Consider the following 23320-nt stretch of genomic DNA (forward strand, 5'->3'; position numbering starts at 1 on the left):
GTTGAATCGGTGTACTTTGAAAAATTCTTCGTTTAAAAAGATAGAGGGAAATACGTCTGGTCTGAAAATAATGTCAAGGAATTCATCACTGAAGAGAGAGAGTCAAATATGTTATTTTGGCTTTATTTGTGAACAGGGAGAGTCTGTATAAGATCTGTGTCAGTAGTTATCAAAGGAAACCATTTTTATTAACGACTCTGCCTCAAAACGCCGACACATATATCCTTATGCGTGTTCACTTATCTTCCTACTGCATTGTGGAAATATCCTTAATTTCATTAGATGCATTTGTAGCTGTCATTCAGTTACAAATTAGCTGCTTATATTGCTTCGATATACAGTGTCATATAGTAATACCTTCCCTCTCTCTTCTCGATTTTCGTTATCTTTTGCTAAGGCTATTTTTCTCCCATATATATTCATATTATTTCACGTGCAATCTAGACCGTTACCAGAGACTACCTTCCTTTCTTAACGTATTGCGATTTTTGTGTTATTACCCACAAACATGCACTATGTGACCAAAGTATCCAGATACCCCCCAAAACATAAGTTTTTCATATTAGGTGCATTGTGCTACCACCGACTGCCAGGTACTCCATATCGCCGACCTCGGTAGCCATTAGACATCGTGAGAGAGCAGAATGCGGTGCTCTGCGGAACTCACAGACTTCGAACGGCGTCAGGTGGTTGGGAGTCACTTGTGTCATACATCTGTACATGAGATTTCCACACTCCTAGGCATCCCTAGGTCCATTGTTTCCGATGTGATAGTGAAGTAGGAACGTGAAGGGACACGCACAGAACAAAAACTTACAGGCTGACCTCGTCTGTAGACTGACAGAGACCGCCGACAGTTGAAGAGGGTCTTAATGTGTAATAGGCAGACATCTATCCAGGACATAGCACAGGAATTGCAAACTGCATCAGGATCCACTGCACATACTATGACAGTTAGATGGGAGGTGAGGAAACGTGTATTTCATGGTAGAGTGGCTGCTCATAAGCCACACATCACGCCGGAAAATACCAAACGACGCCTCGCTTGGTGTAAGGAGTGTAAACATTGGACGATTGAACAGTGGAAAAACGTTGTGTGGATTGACGAATCACGGTACCCAATGTGGCGATCCGATGGCAGGATGTGGCTATGGCGAATGCCCAGTGAACGTCATCTGCCAGCATGTGTAGTGCCAACAGTAAAATTTGGAGGAGATGGTGTTATGGTGTGGTTCTGTTTTTCATGGAGGGGGCTTACACCCTTGTTGTTTTGCGTGGTACTATCACAGCACAGGCCTACATTGATGTTTTAAGCACCTTCTTGCCTCTTACTGTTAAAGAGCAATTCAGGGATGGCGACTGCATCTTTCAACACGATAGAGCACCTGTTCATAATGCACGGCCTGTGGCGGATTGGTTACACGATAATAACGTCCCCGTAACTGACTGGCCTACACAGAGTCCTGACCTGAATCCTATACAACACCTTTAGGATGTTTTGGAACGCCGACTTCGTGCCAGGTCTCACTGACCGACATCGATACCTCTCCTAAGTGCAGCACTCCGTGAAGAATGGGCTGCCATTCCCCAAGAAACCTTCCAACACCTGATTTAACGTATGCCTGCGAGAGTGGAAGCTGTCATCAAGGCTAAGGGTGGGCCAACATGATACACACCGAATACTTTTGATCACATTTAATTTTTGCAAAAGCACTCGTACAAAAACTATCATTCTGTATTCTGCAACATCTTGCTTCCTTGTTCGTTACCGTCTTTCCTCACATCGGCTGCTTTATTGCCTTCAGTAATGCCACTAACCACCTCGACCGTTTTCATGCATACGGGTTAAGCTTTTTTAATTTCTCTAACCAGTATGGCGGCAGTTGTACAACACTGTGATGTCTATGGAGACAGCTGCTCCAACACAATTACTAGCAATTGTATTGGGATGGAGGCAAATAAAAGTGGCGCGAATCGTTAATCAATTCTAGGAAATCGTTTTGCGAAGATACTTTCTCCTATTATTTATAAAATAAAAGTGATAGTATAACAATCTTTTATGTTTATCTTGCTATACAGAAGATGAGTTTGGAGACTGCAAGTAGTTCGAACAGAAAGTATGTTAAGAAAACTGAAATAAAATAAAAACTAATGCCTGGTGACTACAGAATCATAGAGCCTGATCCAACTCTCAAAAGTTCAATTTGATCAGTGTTTAAGCCGGTAGTAGATGGTGATGGCAACAGTGTTAACTATCTTCACTGTGTCGAGTGCAATGCCAACAGTCATCTGGCACTTCGCATATTTAATGGCATTCGCGTTTGTCTTTACTAACAAGTGTCATGCGTTGGCCAAAAACGCCTTCCCAAATCTGCTCCGGACAAATTTACTGACTCTGTGTACAGGAGAAGCTATTGGGGGTGAAGGAGTTTAGGATCCTACTCAGAGATTAATCGACAATCAGCGACTTACGGAAAATTATCCGTAAAACCTACTATGCCTCATCCCACAACTGTCTCACGGCACATAACAGAAAAAGCGAAAAACTTAGAAAGGAAATTGTGCCTAAAACAAATTATCGAGTGAATGAGGTGAAAGCTAGGCGACCACAGACATGTGAGATGTAGCACAACGAGAGATCATTACCTGAGACGTGAGTGTCTTATTTCGTTAACTGGGACCTCAGTTCGCACTTCTTGCTTATGACACGGTTTCTTGATGAACCTAAAAACAATATCAGAAACAAATTGTTGAGACTATTTATCTCCTTTTGTATTCACGAGTTGTTGTTGTTGTGGTCTTCAGTCCTGAGACTGGTTTGATGCAGCTCTCCATGCTACTCTATCCTGTGCAAGCTTCTTCATCTCCCAGTACCTACTGCAACCTACATCCTTCTGAATCTGCTTAGTGTATTCATCTCTTGGTCTCCCCCTATGATTTTTACCCTCCACGCTGCCCTCCAATACTAAATTGGTGATCCCTTGATGCCTCAGAACATGTCCTACCAACCGATCCCTTCTTCTGGTCAAGTTGTGCCACAAACTTCTCTTCTCCCCAATCCTATTCAATACTTCCTCATTAGTTATGTGATCTACCCATATTCACGAGAATAGTCTCAAAGATGTATCTTTTACGACTGACCGAGATATCAACATTACCGCTACTCTTCATAAATATTCTACACTGAATTTTCCCTGTCACATGCTGAACAGAATCCTAAGAAATGAGTTTAATGTGTGGTGTATGCTGTCCAATTGCCGACAACTTTATATTGTTCTGATTGTAGTGAAGGAACATTTGGAATTTGCAAAGCACAGTGGCGTTGTTCATACCCTAGTGAGAACACTGGAGCAGTCGAACGATACTCACTGGAACACAGGATTGACCATGCTTGAATCAGTTAAAAGCCAGTATTCTGTACTGTGTAAAAAGGTCTCTGAGAAATGAGATACAGAGAGAACAGAAGGATCTGACACCACATTTATGGACGAACTGGTTTCTGTTCTGACTGTATGTATGCTGTAGTGGTTTTATATCAATGGGACATTTTATGTCCTATGCTACCAATGTTAAATTATCGAATTTTGTGACCCATTATCTTGGAAACTTTTTAAGACATCAACTTACAATTTTCCATAATCTTTCTAGATACACTGAACTAGAATTATTGCTAAAATTGTATTGTGGGGCATGTTACCTTTTTTTCAAACACTCAATTTTTGACAGAATTTTGTAAATAAATTAACATAAAAACAAAACAACTCAGGATATTTTAATTATTCTAGTATCATATGTGTTGAGTCTCACACTTGGTATGCTGTGAAAATTTCATGTCTCTACCATCAGTAATTTTTTAAAAAATGGGTCATTTATTGCAAAAAATTTAGGTCAGAGATATTGAGGTTTAAGGGGACCACACCCTACCTATCTAACCCACGATAATTTAGGCAAGTATTTGACCCATTTCTGAAAAAACTATTTGATGCAGGACCTCAATATTTTTACTGTACGTTACATGATGCTAATGGAGTCTACTGCACTAAAATTTACTTTATCCATTTTATAGTTTTTAAGAAATACTTTTTTTTAAATCTATTAGCAAATAATATTAAGTTTTTTCTGCAGAAAATATTTTTTGTGAACTTCCTAATGGGGGAATATTAATGAATGTATTACCAGAGGTGGCTTTTTATGTTATGCAGAGTCTCTGAAAATTTCATTCATTTTATCTATGATAGTTTCTGATGTAATGGGTCATATGTCCTGAAAATTTTAGTTTGCGGGAAATTGACTTTAAAGAAAAAACTTTTGAAATTTGTTACTTACAGTTAATTAAAACTGTCCTGCTGCATATGATGGCCCTTCTTTGGCCTCTAGCAGGTCTTCCAGCTTCTTTATCACCCTCCTAGATATTTGTCTTGCTGCCTTGGGCATATTAGATGCAGACCTGTCTGCACCAGCTATCCTCATTTTATCGCAGTGTTGCAGCCCAGTGACCATATTTCCACCAGGGTTGATTCCCAGCTTTTTCAGTACCCAACACTTTCCAATATTACCACAATTGAATGTAATAACAGCGTGATGAACTCCTAGTTTCGTTGTATGCATGCCTACAAATACAGTTTTAGGAAGGCGGTTCCAAATTATGCTGTTGGAGCATTCATTTGGGTTCTGTGTCTTCCCATTCAGACATTTACTTAGAAGGTCAGGATGAGACAAGTCCCTGAAAATAGGTTTAATTGCTGTAATAACAGCAGCAGAAAGAGAATGCTGGTGAGAATAAGATTCTCCAGTTGCCTGAGCCCTAAGGCTATGGCCACACGAGCGTTTTTTTCACGCGCGTTTCTGCCGGCGTTCACGCCGACATTATAGACCACTGCGTGTTGAATGGGGCTGGCCACACGAGGCGTTTTCGCACGGCGCGGGCCCGCAAACTTCAGCGTTCACGCTGAGCGAACGCTCTCGGGTGCATTCGTTCTGCGTTTTTTTCACGCTGGGCGCTGGCCACACGGGCGGGAGACACGCTGCGGCAGAGTCCGGAACCTCAGCCCTTTCCTCCGACGCTTACCGACAACTACCGAACTGAAATCGTAGCGATGCCAACATATCCAACAATGCGTGGAGCGGTATTATTTCAATAGGTATTTCATACTAAGGAACATATGCAGTCTAACAATGCGTGGTGCGATATTATAAAAAGTAGGTATTTCATAATGAAGTAGCCACACATGTCTTATTTTTGGTTTTATAACATGTCTAATGCATGATAAATGTACTTGGTTTGAAAGCCAAAGTACGAGATTTTAGTTGTTTATGTACGAGGAAAAAAGTTCTATGGTTGGCAACCCTGCTCGGCAGCTCGCTGTTCAGTTTACGGACAGACTTTGCCGTCCTCACTTCGTTGTCATTGTAGCAGTCTTCTTGTAATTTATAAAGTGCCAGAATGGAGCTTCTGGACAGTGAAATAATCATTATGGAAGTGCAGAAACATCCATGGCTGAACAATACAAGGGATGCAGAATACAAAATTAGAGAAAGAAAAAGAGAATCGTGGGGAGCAGTTACAGCGGCAGTTCTGGGAGAAAAATGGGATGGAATGGATAACAAGCAAAAATCAGATCTAGGTAATTACAGACAGTAAATATTTTATTAATTGCTATAAACAGTGTATAATGAAATTTATACATGAATAAAATGTTAACAAGCCAATACACAAATTAGTCTTCATCCGAAGATGTTTGCATAATGATCTTGCCATGGTACAGATCCTTGAGGGGAACAGATGTAATAAGCAAAATGATCTCTGATACTTTTGCCACTGATCGTCCCTTTTGTCCCATGTGCAGGAATACTTTCCATTGTGCAAGTCAGTGTGTCTTCAAAATTGTAACCATTCATGTTGTCTCACAAAATTGTGAAGTACACAACATGCTTGAACAATAGTATCCGCTACATCCACGTTAACATCGATTGGACGATGGAAAATTCTCCATTTATTGGATAAAATGCCAAATGCATATTCCACATAACGTCGTGCTCGTGACGGTCTGTAATTAAACACTTTTTGTTTATTCGTAAGCTTTTTCGCGGGATACGGTCTTATTAAATGGTCACTCATCGCAAAAGCCTCATCAGCCACAAACACATAAGGAATTTTCAGTCCACAAGGATCATTAGGAAGTGGCGCAGCTTCTGGCAAATTCAAGGCTTGTTGGTAAAATTTTTTACCCAATTCAGTTGCTTTGAATATATTGCAGTCTCCTTGATGATCAAATGCCCCTACATCTATGAATCTGAAACAATATTTGCTGTCTACTACGGCCATCAATACAATAGAAAAATACTTTTTGTAGTTATAAAATTCGCTGCCTGATGTCCATGGTTTAACGATTCTAACGTGTTTTCCATCTATGGACCCCACACAATGAGGAAAGTCTGCTGTCTTCTCATACTGGTCGCTGATATTCTTCCACTCTTCTGTAGTCGGGGGTTTCATATACTCCACTTTCAGCATCTCCCATATGGAAGTTCAAGTGTCTCTAATAATATTAGCAATAGTGGATCGGCCGAGAAGAAACTCAAAATGCAGAGAACGCATCGAATTTCCAGTCCCCAGATGCCTGTAAAATTTGATTTGATCAGTTAGAAATGGTTGGGGAAAGCCAATGGTTTTTTTTTATTTATGTTTCAGGAAATTGTTCTCAATGCCAAACGTATTTTTGTGTGCTATGCTACTTTATCGTGATTTTTTCCGTGTGTAAGGTGCTCCGTTGTCCTGTTGTCTTCATTGTAATATATAAAACAAAGAGGAATATTGAAATAATTGTCTGTCTTTATATATAGTTAATGGTGAAAGTCTGCAAAAACGTCGATCATTAGTTAAAAACTGCACATGGATTTATACATTATACTAAAGACAACACAAGACTGCAGTACCGGACAGCACGCAGAAATTCACTTGAAAATGGGAACCATTTCATAAAACACATTGTGGAAAATATAAATGGAAAAAATCGTTCTTGGTAGTAGAAAAATTGTTTAATACACAAAACTGTTAAATGAGTTCATTTTAAGTATGAGAAATTAAATGAGCTCCAGGTAATTACATAAATCTACAATACTTTTATTCATTATCTTTTAGGGATAGAAGTGGAAAAGTATGAGAGATTCCTATACAAAATATATGAAAAGCAAAGGAAGAAGTGGTGATGCCGCCACATCCAGCAAACCATATGTATTTTATAAGCAAATGACGTTCCTTGAAGGAGTGCTGCAACTAAGGACATAAGTGACAATTACCCCTTACTGTCTGTGGATTATAAGGTCACTTGTTGAACATAGTAGCTGTTTCAGTAGGTTTAATATGAAAGGATACCGTTTCAAATTATTAAAAAAAGTTATTTTTTCAGAACTGCTGGGAATATGAACGTCATTGAGAATGACGACAGAACAGAGAGGGCACTAGCACCAGAAACTCGACGTGCAGAAAATATTTCAAGGCCAAAACCAAAAAAGCGGAAACAAGATACGTTCGAGGACGAAATTGTGAAGGTCTTAAAACGGCATTTGGAAAACCTGCACGTCACGTGCCTGATGCGGATGAGATGTTCCTCATGTCGCAACTTCCTGTTATCAGGAAGCTTAAAACGGAGGACAAATTAGATTTTCAAATGAAATTCCTTCAACTTTTAAGGTCTTACACAATTCCGACGTCTTCACCTTCACCAAGTGGCAGCGCAATTAATCAGTCTTTTGTACATCACCACGAAAGCTATTCGTCACAGTCCACAGAAGAAAGAGAGTCCACAGAAGAAAGTGAAGATGCTTTTGTGACACTTTTTGACTTGTAATTAAAAACTATGTCAGGTCTTTCAGATCTAGATTTTTTCCTTGGCATAAACATTTTTAATTAATATTAATTTCTAAACAGAGAAAGAATTAAAAAATAAAACGTACCTCAAGGTTACTGGGAGTTTTTCTTCTGCACTGATACATTCCCTCATGTTCGTGTTCTTTTTAGAAATTTTCTCTCCACTCATATTCAGAAGCATTTCAAATGAGTTAACCGACATCCTGTAGTATTCAAAGAACCTGTCTGGATTTGCCTTCAGTTTGTTGTGTAGAAGCACGAACTTTCCTTTAGTTGATCTGTCGCTTAACATGGGATGAATCCAGTATTTTTTTCCTGCCGTCGTTTCCGACGCCTATGTACAACTAACGCAGCACATACTGCAAAAACCGCGTTCTTGTTTAATGTATTTCCGCTCATAGTTGATACTAAACTGCGCACAGTAGATGTTGTCACAGCTTGCACCAAAGCACTATTGGCGTTTCGCTGGGCTTCACGCCGCGTGAGAGGCGGCCATGTGACCGCGCGTGTTGCGTGAATTCTGGCAGAAACGAGCGTGGAAAAAACGCTCGTGTGGCCGTAGCCTAAAGTCGGCGTGCACGCCGGCAGAAACGCGATGTATTTACACCACGAATTTTCTCCTGATGGACACAATACATGACATGGTTTATCATCAGTAGAGGACTTATGGAAGAATATGGCCCAAACATCTCTCTTCATTGCCTTCAGATTTTCTTTATTTCTCTTAATTCCCTGACCATTGTATACCTGCAAGTTTTCTATTTCAGTTTTAGTTAACCGAGCCTCTCCAGTCAACAATTTTCCACCTTCTAATTTTGTTCCTCTCATATCAACAGTTAGTTTTCTTAGCCTTGTTTCCAAACGTTTTTAAACATGGTCTACACATTCTATTTTGTTAATAATGGCGTCTTCATATGGCTTAGAGTTCACCACATTGTTGTATGCCTTACTGTCACCATCGCCCAAATATTTGGTGTACCGTACGCCTCTTGTTTCTACAGAGCAATTAAATATTTGTTGTACTCCATGAACTTCCATACCACCACGTTTTCCTCTAAAATTAGCCACACAGTTGTGTTCTTTATATTCATTGACTTTACAACATTTGAAATATTTAGACATTATCTCCACATCTAACACTTTACCAGTGTCTACACTCTTGACAGTCACTACTCCATTCAGAGAAGTATGTCCTCTTTTCTGCCAACTTCCATCAAGTGCAACTGCAATATCCGAACATCAATCATTTTGTTCCACTGCTTCCCTAGCAGCCAGCTTCATGCTTTGCTCACTGACCTCACATACAGCTTTCTCTAATATTGCAGTCAGTTTTTCAAACTTATTTGGTGGTTGATGTAAGTTCATCACCGAACAAAATGTTCTCCCAGCAGCCATGCTCTTGCCAATGGATCGTAAGGCATAAACTAATCTAGTATTGATTTCGTAAGGGCCACTTGCATCTGGTTTTGAAGAACTCATAAATGAAGTCACAGCTGAGCATTTAGTGCAAATTATATCCAAAGCAATTTCTAGGCCTTTGCTCCCACTGGCACTCTCACAAATTTTCACACTCTGTGACTCATCACACTGCTACATTGTACAAATTTAGAAATTACATCTGATAATATTCTCAAATTTATAATAATGTTACTGCACCCCTTGTCACTTACAGTAAATTCGTTGGGACTCTCTTGAAATGCTGAGAGCTTCTTTGATGATGCACTTGTTGAAGAATTACAATTAGAAACATCGTTGCCATGAGACATAACCTCTTGTACAGAAAGATTTCTAAACTTCTTTCCTCTAAATTGTCATTTCTTGAAAATGCCTTTACGTTTCATCATCTTCAATAAACACAACGAAACACACGTAAACAAGCACTGCAAACGTAAGTATAACAACTACTCGCAATCACCCTTGAATAAAACTAACTGTGTGCTTGAAAGCATGTTGTTTACAAACAGCAGAAACAAAAGAATACCAATCGTTGCATTCCAATTATATCCAACACAATCGGGGGTAAAAAAAAAGTCCATAACGTGCAATGTAGGAGATATGAGGATCTAAAATATATGCAGAAAAGTGGGTGACAGAAAAGTGGGCATGGCACATAAACACATGTGGTAGGAAAATGCTCTTTAAATGCTCAAAACATTTTTTTTCAGCAAAATCCTTTTCAGAGTACGTAAATAAAACCTTAATATATCGAAATATGATGAAAACCGAAAATCGATTTTTTCGACCTGAACCATGGTGTTGTTCCCTTAAAACTTTTTTTGTTACAAAATCTTATAGACTTACATGTTTGTGTCTTTTATGCACTAGAATTGCCCTTGCCGATAATCTGTCGTCGTCTTCTGTGTCACAACAGCTCAGTGCTTGCCGCCTCCATTTCTTTCTTGCTTCTTTCGTCATTTGCTGAGTGGCTAACTCTACTTCACGTACACAAAGCTCATCCAGTTCCCACAGTCCTTTAGCTGTGTTCTGTCCAAAACTAACCCCTAACTTCTCCAGAACCTTAAGTCTTTCATAGTTCCCACTATTAAAAGTTATTATAGCATCACAAACTGCTAACTTTAAAGGCATAAGGCCAAAAAAACACATTTTTAGGCAAACAGCACCACACAACATTATTGAAGGACTCATTCACATTCTGGGTCTTCCCATGTAACTTCTTGAGCAGCTCAGGATTTGCCAAATCTCTACAAATAGGTTTGATTGCCTCCATTACTGCCAAAGGAAGAGAATGTTTGTGTGTAAATTCATGCAGGGTGCTAGGAAATTCAGCTTGCCTATAGTTACACCAAGTGTTTGGTGCAGGTAGACACGAGGCATGATATTACTTTTCATCAGTTGATATTCGATGAAAGAAAGTGCTCCAGACAACTCTTTTCATCTTCTCTGAATTGTCACAGTTATCTCTAATGGCCTTCCCATAATTCATTAATCACTTTGTCCATTAGTCTAGCAGCACATTTTATTGTCTTGCCATCAGACAGTTTTGTGTTACCCAGCTTGGCTTTTAGGTTACACAGACGTGTTCCCATCCTTTTCCTGACATGTCATACACACTCAAGTTCTGAGACGTAGCAGTAGGCACAAAACAAAGCAATTTACAGTCTTCTAGACTGTGCAGTTCCCAAAATATGACCGCTCAACTGTGGCAGTATATGCATAGCAGCGAAATTTGAAGTCACACGTCAACATTCAAAATATTATTTGAAGGTCTCACAACTGTCCGATTTTAATGTATTATGTACCAAAACATTCAGGAAAGTCCAAAGTACATAACTGGCATACATAAGCACGTAAATTAGAGTAGATCGGAAGAAGATGCCATACTTACGGTTTTGAGGATCAAAAGGCTAGCTATAATTGGAGATTTAGGATCAGCACTGAAATATTGTTCATTGATGAGATTTTTTTATGTAAAGGCCAGTTGGCGTTACGACACCATTAGTAATTATATGTGTATTTAATTTTTTTATGAACAGTGTCGTTTAGGCATCTCACCCCAGGCATCAGGGTGAGATGACAGTTATATTGCAAGGAGATTTCAGCACTAGTTTTGTGCATTTATGATACAACACGGCTACATAAGTAATTCAGAAAGCAAATTTATTACGTTTGTAAGGAATAGAATACAAAACAACTATATAAATACATTTAAGAATAAGCAAATGACACGAAAGCAACCAAATGAAATCACAATTCCTTTGCACAGTTATTGCACACGTTTTCTTCCTCTGTACAGGTTTCATGCAGCCATTTATTGCAAATGACACTCAATTCAATCCACCTGTGGACCATTTTTATCATAGTAATTCTTGGCACACTCAGCACAATAATCACTGTTATTTGCTGAGTTACTTGGTTTGCTAAACTTAGACCGACCTGGAGTTGGTTTTAATTCACTGTGACCTAGCTCTTGCTCATTCTTTCAGACTCCCTTCTGTGAGAAATTCAGCGGTTTTCTATCTGCACTTAGATGGTAATGGATCCAAGAAAGGCATAGGAGTAATTTCTTCGAACGATGTTCCTGGCATCACCTCATTATCAACCTGTGCTTCAAGTATTCTATTGTCTTTCTGTGGGAGAACAACCTGAGCACATCCTCTACAGTCGGTGTTATATCCTTCATTCTTGTCTGCCACAACAGTAGCAACCAGATCAGAAATTTCCTCTGGAATTTTTTCCGGGTTGTATGGGTACAAGCCACAAGTTTCAAATCCAGATTGAGCATCGGATGGAACTGCAGCTTTCTTCCAGGCTTCACTGAGGAAGAGTGGGAACTGTGCTCTTGAGACATTACGAGGTGCATTCAAGTTCTAAGACCTCGGATCTTTTTTCTCCGGACTGGAAAGAGATAGAAACATGTGCATTGTTTTAAAATGAGGCCGCGTTCATTGTCAATACGTCCCAGAGATGGCAGCACCGTATGGCAGATGGAATTTTACCGCCAGCGGCGAGAATGAGAACTGTTTTAAATACTTAAAATGGCGACGTTTTCCTTACTTAAACGGCATGCAATCATTCGTTTTCTGAATTTGCGTGGTGTGAAACCAATTGAAATTCATCGACAGTTGGAGGAGACATGTGGTGATGGAGTTATGGATGTGTCAAAAGTGCGTTCGTGGGTGCGACAGTTTAATGAAGGCAGAACATCGTGTGACAACAAACCAAAACAACCTCGGGCTTGCACAAGCCGGTCTGACGACATGATCGAGAAAGTGGAGAGAATTGTTTTGGGGGATCGCCGAATGACTGTTGAACAGATCGCCTCCAGAGTTGGCATTTCTGTGGGTTCTGTGCACACAATCCTGCATGACGACCTGAAAATGCGAAAAGTGTCATCCACGTGGGTGCCACGAATGCTGACGGACGACCACATGGCTGCCCGTGTGGCATGTTGCCAAGCAATGTTGACGCGCAACGACAGCATGAATGGGACTTTCTTTTCGTCGGTTGTGACAATGGATGAGACGTGGATGCCATTTTTCAATCCAGAAACAAAGCACCAGTCAGCTCAATGGAAGCACACAGATTCACCACCACAAAAAAAATTTCGGGTAACCGCCAGTGCTGAAAAAATGATGGCGTCCATGTTCTGGGACAGCGAGGGTGCAATCCTTACCCATTGCGTGCCAAAGGGCACTACAGTAACAGGTGCATCCTACGAAAATGTTTTGAAGAACAAATTCCTTCCTGCACTGCAACAAAAACGTCCAGGAAGGGCTGCGCGTGTGCTGTTTCACCAAGACAATGCACCCGCACATCGAGCTAACGTTACGCAACAGTTTCTTCGTGATAACAACTTTGAAGTGATTTCTCATGCTCCCTACTCACCTGACCTAGCTCCTAGCAACTTTTGGCTTTTTCCAACAATGAAAGACACTCTCCGTGGCCGCACATTCACCAGCCGTGTTGCTATTGCCTCGGCGATTTTCCAGTGGTCAAAACAGACTCCTAAAGAAGCCTTCGCTGCTGCCATGGAATCATGGCGTCAGCGTTGTGAAAAATGTGTACGTCTGCAGGGCGATTACGTCGAGAAGTAATGCCAGTTTCATCGATTTCGGGTGAGTAGTTAATTAGAAAAAAAATTGGAGGCCTTAGAACTTGAATGCACCTCATACGTCCGGGATGACACAATGTCCACTTTCGCATTGTCCTGTAAAAAGCTTTTTCAGTGATTTGAAAACACACCTGTCAAGAGACTGAAGGCTGTGTGCTGAACGCGGAGGTAAACAAATCATGAGCACATCATTTTCTGTTGCAAGATCAAGCACATCTGGATCAGTAGCATGTGAGGTGTGCCCATCACGAAGCGAAACTACTTTTCCTTGTTGTTTTCTGGGAATAAAGTGGTCTTTCATCCAACTCATGAGTATATCAGGGTTGACATACCCTGGTCTCTCATTCACAAATACAATCGAACCATTCAGAAGTTCATCCTCCCATTCAGACTTCTTTCTTTTACCTTTTAAAATGCACGCTGGAGGAATAAAGTTGCCCTCAGCATTGCAGCAATTGATTACCGTTAAGGTTTCCCCTTTTTCTTGGGAAGTTACTTGATAAAAAGGAGAACCTTTTTCTGTTATCACTTTGTCTGGCCTAGGATTCATCTGAGACCCAGTTTCGTCCATGTTGTACAGGCGACCAGGCTTATCCAGTAAAAAATTTGCTGTTAAGACATCCAGAACTAAAGAAAAAAAATGCTGCAATATCTTCTCTCTTCATTCCCATAGTCCTATCAATAGAGACCTTGTAGCCTCTTCATAGCTAGCTGTGGGTTACGTTTCAGAAAGGACTGTAACCAGTTCCAATCTGCCATTTGATTTCCTTTACAAAATCTATGAGGAATTCCATTTCTTTCCACAAACTAGAATACGAGCTTACGAACAGTTTCACCAGTTGGTGGAAAACCACACCATCGCAATTATTATCTAAGTGAGCAATTGTTTCTCATTCTCTTCACCAAGGCTACAGGTAAATAATAAAAATAATTATAATGTGACAGTTATTCATCACTGACAAAAGTTTGAGGAATTAAAAAAGTGCAATTCAATCATTAATTTTTAGGTGAATTAATATTTAAGCTAGAAATTACTCTCATTTTGCTCCATAATCAAAGAAAACATAATTAATAGAATACTGCTTACTTTGTGGGCCCACGCCATGCTTCCTTTCATCTTTCTTCGCCAGACATCGTTTCAGAGTTCTATGTGGGATCCCATATTCTTGAGCAGCTCTAAAACAATTCATTTCACCAGTCCTTACATGTTCCATAGGGATTCTTCAGACCACTGACCCTTGTTTGAATGTTCTAACGTATGTTCGAGGGATTTCCTACGAAAAGAAAGTCTGTGTACCTGAGGAATGCGATTCGGCATCTTACACCGAGAAAACAGTGGCGTCTCTCCCGAGGAGTGGAGCGAGATGCTACTTACCATGACTGGCACAACATGGCCATTGTGTGCCAACGGCGGATGGAAAATTAAACTCCAAAGTATCTTCTACACTCAACATGTGCTGCATTTGGCTCTACTACATTTTTCAGACGCTCTTACGCTCTTGAAAATAGCTATGCACTATTAAGAAGGCGTCAGTTTTAGCTCTTACCTTGTATTTGTTGCTTCCAAAGCGGAGAAACTATTACCACAGCAATACACGGAGCTGCCTTCGCCCCCATACAACAGCTAGCGATTGCCGTGCAGATTGGTGTCGCTTTAGGCATCTCCCCCCGATCTACTCTATTTCAAGAGTTGTAAAGTAGGAATTTTTCTTATATCCCATTAAGGAGACTTCAAAAGAAGTGGAAAAATCACCTGCACTGCACCTCCTGTTGCCACTGAAGGTGATATTCCTGAAACACTTAAATGAAGAACCTTAGGACGGAGACGCCCCTGAAATAAATCTTGCGAGTCAGCCTGAAAAATTATCTAGAGGAAAAAGCCCCACGAGCTAGGAAATTTCCCGTGGGCACAATTTCGCCATCTTAAAATGATGTCAGAACCTCAGAGGTGTGAAGTCATGGGAGAGGTGAAGCATACCATTCACTAGCTACTACATCAATAATTTGTAGTGACCAGTCACAAAAGGGTGCTTCCCTGTGAAGCACCATCTGCCAGACAAAACTAAATTCGGCTGTAGAAAAGACAATCATCTCAGGTACTCTCTCACCTAAAGTATAGCCAAATATACGTGAACTATTTGCTAGACTGTTCCGGTAGAATCTGAGAGCAACTTCGATGAAGTCCTGCAGTTCTGGAAAATAATTCAGATATTTTTAAGAACGGAACATTTGGTTTAGTTTTCAGTAGTACTTTCACATTCTATTGATTTGCCAAACGGTAATTAAAAGTCTTTGTTTTACTGCCATGAACAAACGTATAGAAGTTTGCTCTGTAGGCAGATATTGACGACAATCATACTTCCACAGATGAGTTACATAGGTGCTTAAACCAGAACTGTAAACAGACAAATGTTAGCGACTCTCCAGATCACCTGAAAAATTGTGTGTGTACCGTCATCCAGTTTTGCATCAGAGAGAAATCTGAGTTCTGCAAGTTTCATTCTAAATGCAAGACTGTCACTTCTCTTTCTTCATAGCAACTCCAATAACAGAGAAACTGAATGATGGAATATGTTGTAAATATTTTTTCCACACCACATTTTGTTTTACATTCTCTGTAAATTGATTATTGTATGTTGGCAGTTTTACCACACCCAAAGTCGTCATGTTTTGAAGTTAGTGCAGTAACAATCGTTCAACACGAAAACGCTTAATTTGAATAATGCATCGACATAAAATAGTACTGTGTGGACCCGGCGTAATGTCGTACTCAGTTTTTATTTAGCACGAAACAAAATTGTTTGACATGGCGATAATCTGCTTCTCAGGTAAACTAGATATTCAGTACCTACTTTATGCAGTCGCTTCGACACTCAGAAGTTTTATCTGTTTATTTGTTTGACCGAACAGCAGTAACAATGCTGCCTTTGGGCAGCTTCAAGTACTGCCAGTGTCAGAGCATTTCATTATACTAGTCAGTTGGTTTTCGAATTCGGTTCTGGATGTGTCGAAATCCAATAATGGCTTTGAACTCTACACGGATACCATCCTTCATTTTGCTTAAAGTGAGGATATTGAAAGTGTAAACAAGCATATCTAATCAGCTGTATTAGCAACTGCATGTGTACATTTTAGCAGCAAATAGCATTTCAAAAAATTGCTTCGAATTTGTTGCTGAGCATTTATTTCACATGCATTAAGTAAAATGAAACTCTTAACAGAGAAAAATACTTCGTCTCCATGGGTTCAGTGTTAAACGCTTTTCAAGGTATAGAGAGGAGGTGACAGCACATCTAGAGTGGTAGAGCTCGGTATGCGGTGTGGGACATATGTTTGATAGGCGGCCCAGCCCATCCAGTGCGGTGCGCTCAGCAGCCCAGTGCGACCGTGTCACATGAGGTGGTGACCTCGAGGCCTGGACTGGGCGAGCCCGTGGGCTGGCAGTGCTGAGCGGCAGCCCGCCGTTTAGGAACTTTGGTAGGAGAACCATCACTGAGGAGGCAGAGATCATTATCTGTGATAAGTTGTCAATTAGAACACACCTACCAGATGAAGTAGTATTCCTCCGCAATGGGTTGTGTGTGTTGAAGTCCCCAAGTATAAGAAATAGGTGGTGGTGGTGGTGATTGCTGGATTAAAGTAGCCAATTCAATATAAGTAAGTGACTTGGAAAGAGACAGGTAAATGTTATAAATGGTAATCGCTCAGGTGGTATGCACTTGCACCATTACTGTGGTATGAAGGGGAATCTGTTCAGGAATGACAGCTGCACGAACCAAAGTACAGGCCCCTCCAGATGCCCTCTAGGGGCCAGCGCGGTTCTGAGAGATAGCATGATGACCACAGAGTGTTGGAGAATGGTCACCAGCATTTTACAGTTTTTCCAAGAGCAATGCAAACCACAGAAGAAGAGGAAATAGGGTGTTACAGTTCTGGCACATGACAGTGGTACTCATTACAGTTCCCTGAATGATCACGTGACGGGTGACCAGGTTAGTCGTGAAGGGGCCAAGGGGGCCAGTCATGCAACAGGATCACTGCCTGTCAGTGGGGATGGAACCACATCCACAAATGTTGGTTCAGAATTGGACTGTGTGAGGGGATCTGGTGGCCCGGGAGCACTGGTAGAGTCTTTTCTCAATTCTTATTGATTTTCTTCATAACCTCTAGTGGGCAAGGTTCGTTCAAGGGGCTATGCGCAGTGTGTGTGGGGACAGATGAAGAACAGCAGCCCTGTGACCCATAGGCCATGGCTCCTTCAGCCTTTGTTTGACATCAGGCCCCTAGTCCAGCGGTTGTCAGGGAGAAGAGTCCCCGAGACAGAGCCCTGTCACTGGTATATGCCGAATGAGGACAATGCTTCTCATGCTGAGAGCGGCAAGTGGATCCCGCAAAAGGACTGTGGGAACAAGAGGAGAGGAAGGTGGAGAGAGGGTGACAGTCATTATGTTAGCATAATTGATTGCCCTATCTGCAGGGTCCATATTTCTTCCATACCTTAGTATATGAGAGTCAACAGATTTGTATTCCTGGATCTTCGGTTCTTTTTTGAAAACTGGGTAAACTGGCTAATGTGGAGGATAATGGTCCAGCAGTTGACACACAAAGGTGGATGTTCACAATGATTATATGCGTGGAGTGATCATCCACAGCTGCCGCATTTTGGGTCTGCCGTACAGCGAGATGACATATGCCCAAAGCGTCAACATCTGAAGCACTGCGTAGGAGGTGGGACATATGATTTCAGTTCGCAACTGTAAACCATGTCCTTCAACTTCTCCGGAAGGCCAATTTATTCAAAGGCTAAGATACGAGTGCCTGTGTCTGGACAATTATTTTTTGGCACTGACTGTACACATCTCATTAAATGCCCACATCACCGCTGGAGATTAGTCCAAAGTTCCTGATCTGTTAGGTTAGGAGCGTATGATTTCTGCAACAGTTGGTTCCTAGGACCATGTTTGAAGTATCGTATGGGGGCAATAGTCACAGGTATGTCACCTAGACGATCACATGCCTCAAGAGCTGTAAATTGGGCAGCAAAGGAAGTTTTAATTAGTAACAAACCATTTAACATTTTTCCCAGAGGCTCAAGTTGGCAAAATTTGTCTTTAGTGTTTTTGACAAGAAATAATTGTTTTATTGGAGTAAAGGTGTCCAGACCAAGCATTGTGTGGAGTATTTCAATTTCAGGTGTCTTGCTTGTCCCTCTTCCCACTGTGCGGCCAGGGAAGGAAACATAGTATCTTTCTAAATTATAATCATCTTTCCCATCTAAAGAGACTTCTGAGGTCTTGTGGCCACTAGCAGAAGAAAATTTAATTTGCTTCATGTGTGAATCTTACGCCATGGTACTACCTACTCTGAACGGGATCTCTTCCCATGGGCACCACCCAGCCACAACAATGGTTACCTAGCCAGCAAACTGTTGCCTGCAATCCCCGAACCCAAGCCCTGACGGGCACATACTCCTTAGCCTGCGTGGGTAGTTTCCAGCTCAGGCACGAACAGTGTGAACCCAGCATGGTCAGGGGACTACCACCCTGCAGGTGATACTCGACGACACCCCTCCTCCACGCAACAGAATGGCTACCATGCTGGGTTTTGGGTGTACTACCTTTGCAAGAAAGGAAGGGTGCAGAGCATAAGAGGTGAAATATATGCCGCACTGGGCTACCTTCCCTGCATGATAAAATTTAGAAAAGGAGTAGCAAGTCAAAACCAAAAAGGGGACAATGACTGTAGAATGCTGAAAGGGAAGAAAATGAGTCTCCAAAGTCACAAACAAGATCTAAGCACAATCGGTACCAAGAAGACCATCCAATGGAAAAGCAGATAGGGTGGGGATGGGGGTAGGGGGTAGAGGGTGGGGGTGGGGGAGGAGAAGGATAGTTGGAGGACAGACTTGTAGCATGGAAAGGGAAGTAGTATTGCAAGGGCTGGGGTCCCATGTTGGCCAAAGAAGAGATGTGAGCCCCCGGGAGGTGAGCAAGTTTTTATTGTTTTGTGTGTGCCTGTCAATGACTCAATGTTTCTGCTATTTGGTGAGTGGTCTCCTTTACTCCTAAATTATTTACATTCTACCACGACTTTCCTACTATATTTATAACACAAAATAATAAAGAGAAGGCCTCAGAGAGATGATCATCAATTTTAAAGTAAAGTTTAATTCATTTCTCTTCCAGCCTTTATGCACTGAATTTGTGGCATACTATAAATACAGTATACACATGTCATTGTTGATTTGTACCATCAGTAAAACACATTAAATTCACACTGGTTGACAAACAATGGTTATAAAAGTAATTTTAAATAGTACCTAGTTATCTCAAGTCTATGTGTTATATTTTTGTAGTTCATGTCCAGTTGAGCATAAAATATTGAGTAATGTATGACTACATATTTATTATTTCTTTGTACAATAAGTTCACTTACTGCTAAAATATAGACGGATAACAGTCTTGACACAGTATGTATTAAAGCCCATTGAATGAATTATTTACAACATATTATACCAATAAAAACTGGTAATTTACAAATCACAGAAGTGGAATATCCTCAGCCATATACAAATGTACTATGCTGAGAACTTGTATTTTTGTTAACAGAGGAGTTATGGCTATAATACACAAATATTTTGTTCAGGTTGCAACTCTGTATACACATGACATACTGTTTCTCTTGGCTACACGTCACTGTCATCAAGTGGAGCACACCACTGATAAAGCAAGTCTAAACAGCTCATCCCAGAGTCCTTTCACTGTCTTTTTCACAAAACTACATCTACTGACTGAAAACAAGAAATACCTTATCACTTAGGTAACTGCACAAATATCACAGCCCTGTAGTGGTTTTTAGCTACCATTTCAAGTTTTCTGTAACTGACAATGTCGCATGTTCTTGCAACCCACAAAAAATAGACCAGTTTTAACTACTCAGTCCCAGCCATTGCTGCTTGATGTAGAATTATAGGGATGAAATTACTTTCCACATTAAGAGGTCCCATTCAACACTGGAATCGAATCGCTCTCCCCTATATTCTCTTTTTTCAGTTGTTGATCCCACATGTCTTTGTATACTCCATCAAAAGCCAGTAATTCTTCATGACTGGAATCAAAAACATAATTTTTAAATGGAAAGTTTTCTTACAATACTAGATCTGCTTAGTAGCATAATTATTAGTAAAGTACTATTTACATTAAGGGCTCTAAAAATATTTTAAGCAGATGCGATGGTTTGAATGTATAAAGAGGCAAGATTTCCCAATTAAGTTTCAGCTGTATCAATAAATGTTTACCTTCCTCTTTCAATTATTTCTCCATCTTTGAGCACCAGTATCTGATTGGCATGAATTATAGTAGACAGTCGATGGGCAACAATTAGAGTGGTTCTACTTGCACACACTCTTGAAAGCGCAGCTTGTATATTTCTCTCTGTCTGAGTGTCCAAAGCACTTGTTGCCTCATCCAGAAGAACTATGGGAGGTGATTTCAAGACTGTTCGAGCAATTGCAACCCTCTGTTTCTCTCCACCGCTCAGCTTCAGACCACGTTCACCAACCTAAACAAAAGAGAGAGAAAACATTTTTTCTAATATATGTCCAGTGGACTAAGTTTAAGATTCAATATATAACACTTTTCCAAAAATTCCAAGACCGATTTTATTCCTGTCATATAGGCAACATCAGCACAGTAACTACAGCAGCAGTCTGAATTAACAACTGAGAACATTAGATGTTCATTCAACTAGTCAACTGCGAGCAGGCAGTGTTAAATAGTGAACATTGTGTCACAAATCACAATGAAGCACCATCTTTAAATCAAGTGCTCAAGACATTCTCCAGAATGTTTTGAAGAATAGAAAATGTGTGCAAAAAGTTTATCTAGCAAAACCAGATCTGGTGCATTTTGAAAACACACGTCTGAAAATGAGAATGTCACAACAGTGTCACATCATGCAGTGCATTCTAATATAGAGGAACATGTCTCACCCCCCATTATGGTATCGGCTTTCTTAGCTCTTTGAGTAGACTGATGGGTCATCAAACCCAGTGCCCACCATGGAGCTATGGTCTGAATCCTCATCAGGTTCCTTTTTTATTTTTTAGACGTCCATTCCCTAGTTCTCGTCATTTGCAAGCAGAACATAATTTTGTCACATGACAATAGCCTATCACATGACAGAGGGGTCCATTAAACTGCCTGGATGTGTCTACTAATCACACAGAGCACAAACATAACTGGTCCTGTAATACTCATGTAAGGTGGCTTCCTGATGGAGCACACAAACAATGAATGCGTTATGCTTTTGGTGCTGGGTGCATCCGATAACCAAACCGCCGCCGCTGCTGCTGCTGCTGCTGCTGCTCATGCATATGCTGCATTTTACCCTCGAAGGTGCCATCCCGATAAGAATGTTTTTCATCACCGGGGGCAACACGTTTGGGAAAACAGTAATCTTCATCCACAAGTAACAGACAGAGGTCGTCCAAAAACAAGACGTACTATACAGGGGATGCGATTCTTGAAACGATACAATAGTCATCTTGGGGAAGTACCCATGGTATTGCAAGGCAGTTACAGATATCTCAAAGACTGATTGTTCACATACTGCGCGATGAAGAACTGCATCATTACACAGTAACACCAGCAGCCAAGAGACCACATTCGAAAAGCACAGTTTTGTGAATGGCTTTTGCACCAAATAGAAGATAACAAACATTTCAGAAATAACTTTTTATGAATTGACAAATCGAGTTTCACTTGTGAAGGTATTTTCCACCTCCACAAAAGCAATTACTGGACGGAACACAACCCACACATCATCTGTAAATGTGGGTTTCAGTCATGTTTTGGCATAAACCTGTGGGCTGGAATCATGGGAGGAATGCTTTTGAGCCCATATCTATTGCCGGACAAGTTGAATGCATCCCTGCATCATGTGTTTTCTTGCAATAATTTGCCTGACACATTAGAAAACGTTCCACTTTGAGTTCGGTAACAGCTATGATTTCAACATGATGGTGCACCACCACACTTTGGAATGAATTTACATAACCCTTTAAATGAAGCATTTCCAAGAAAATGGATTGGATGTGGAGGTCCAATATTATGGCCTCCATGATCCCCAGGTCGTGATCCACTAGATGTTTATTAGTGGGGACACATGAAGGAACAAGCTTATAGTACTCCACCCATTGATGTAAGCGAATGGTGGATGCAAGTGTGTTACGTAGGGTTCAGAGAAGTATGATCCCATGAGTGGCAAAGTGATCACAAATGCATGGTGATCGCTTTGATCATCATCTCTAAAGTGAATGTTGCTCATATGTATACATACTGGCTCTGAAGAGATATACCTGGACATCAAACATAGAGAATGGAATTATTGTACATGGCATACTGTGCAATCTAGTGTTGCCTACCTATTGTGTTTTTTGTACCTCTTTGGATAGAGATTGGTTGGTTGGTTGGTTTGGGGAAGGAGACCAGACAGCGTGGTCATTGGTCTCATCGGATTAGGGAAGGATGGGGAAGGAAGTCGGCTGTGCCCTTTCAGAGGAACCATCCCGGCTTTTGCCTGGAGTGATTTAGGGAAATCACAATAGAGATGATATTACTGTATTCACTGTTATTTTCTATTGCCTTTATTTTTGTCATGGTTGAAACAAAGTGGTCATTTATATCTGTAAGGAGGTCATGTTATGTCTTTAGAAAGAAACACACAAGATACCGCATTGTCGAGTGTTGAGGCATAAACTGGAAACAAGTTGATGCTATACCAGGGAGGGAGGGGGGGGGGGGGGGGGGGGGGGGAAGAATGTGACTCAAACAGGTGAGTCTGCATATCCATTTTTCCCATCACTGCCACGTCTCATT

General features: G+C 40.8%; 1 protein-coding gene across 4 annotated transcripts in view; it reads right to left on the reverse strand.

The window, feature by feature from the left end:
• Window positions 1–19827: 19827 nt before the first annotated feature.
• LOC126183663 (ATP-binding cassette sub-family B member 6) overlaps window positions 19828–23320 on the reverse strand; it is a 161781-nt gene continuing 158288 nt past the window's right edge. For all 4 annotated transcript variants that reach the window (XM_049925815.1, XM_049925814.1, XM_049925812.1 and 1 more), the window contains exons 13-14: window positions 20740–21002; window positions 19828–20549 (exon numbers count right to left, since the gene is read on the reverse strand). In XM_049925815.1, coding sequence (XP_049781772.1) covers window positions 20435–20549; window positions 20740–21002 — 378 coding nt within the window. In that variant the 3' untranslated portion in view covers window positions 19828–20434. The remainder of the gene's footprint in view (window positions 20550–20739; window positions 21003–23320) is intronic.

Source organism: Schistocerca cancellata, chromosome 4 (assembly GCF_023864275.1).
Source record: "Schistocerca cancellata isolate TAMUIC-IGC-003103 chromosome 4, iqSchCanc2.1, whole genome shotgun sequence".
In the NCBI taxonomy this organism is placed as follows: Eukaryota; Metazoa; Arthropoda; class Insecta; order Orthoptera; family Acrididae; genus Schistocerca; species Schistocerca cancellata.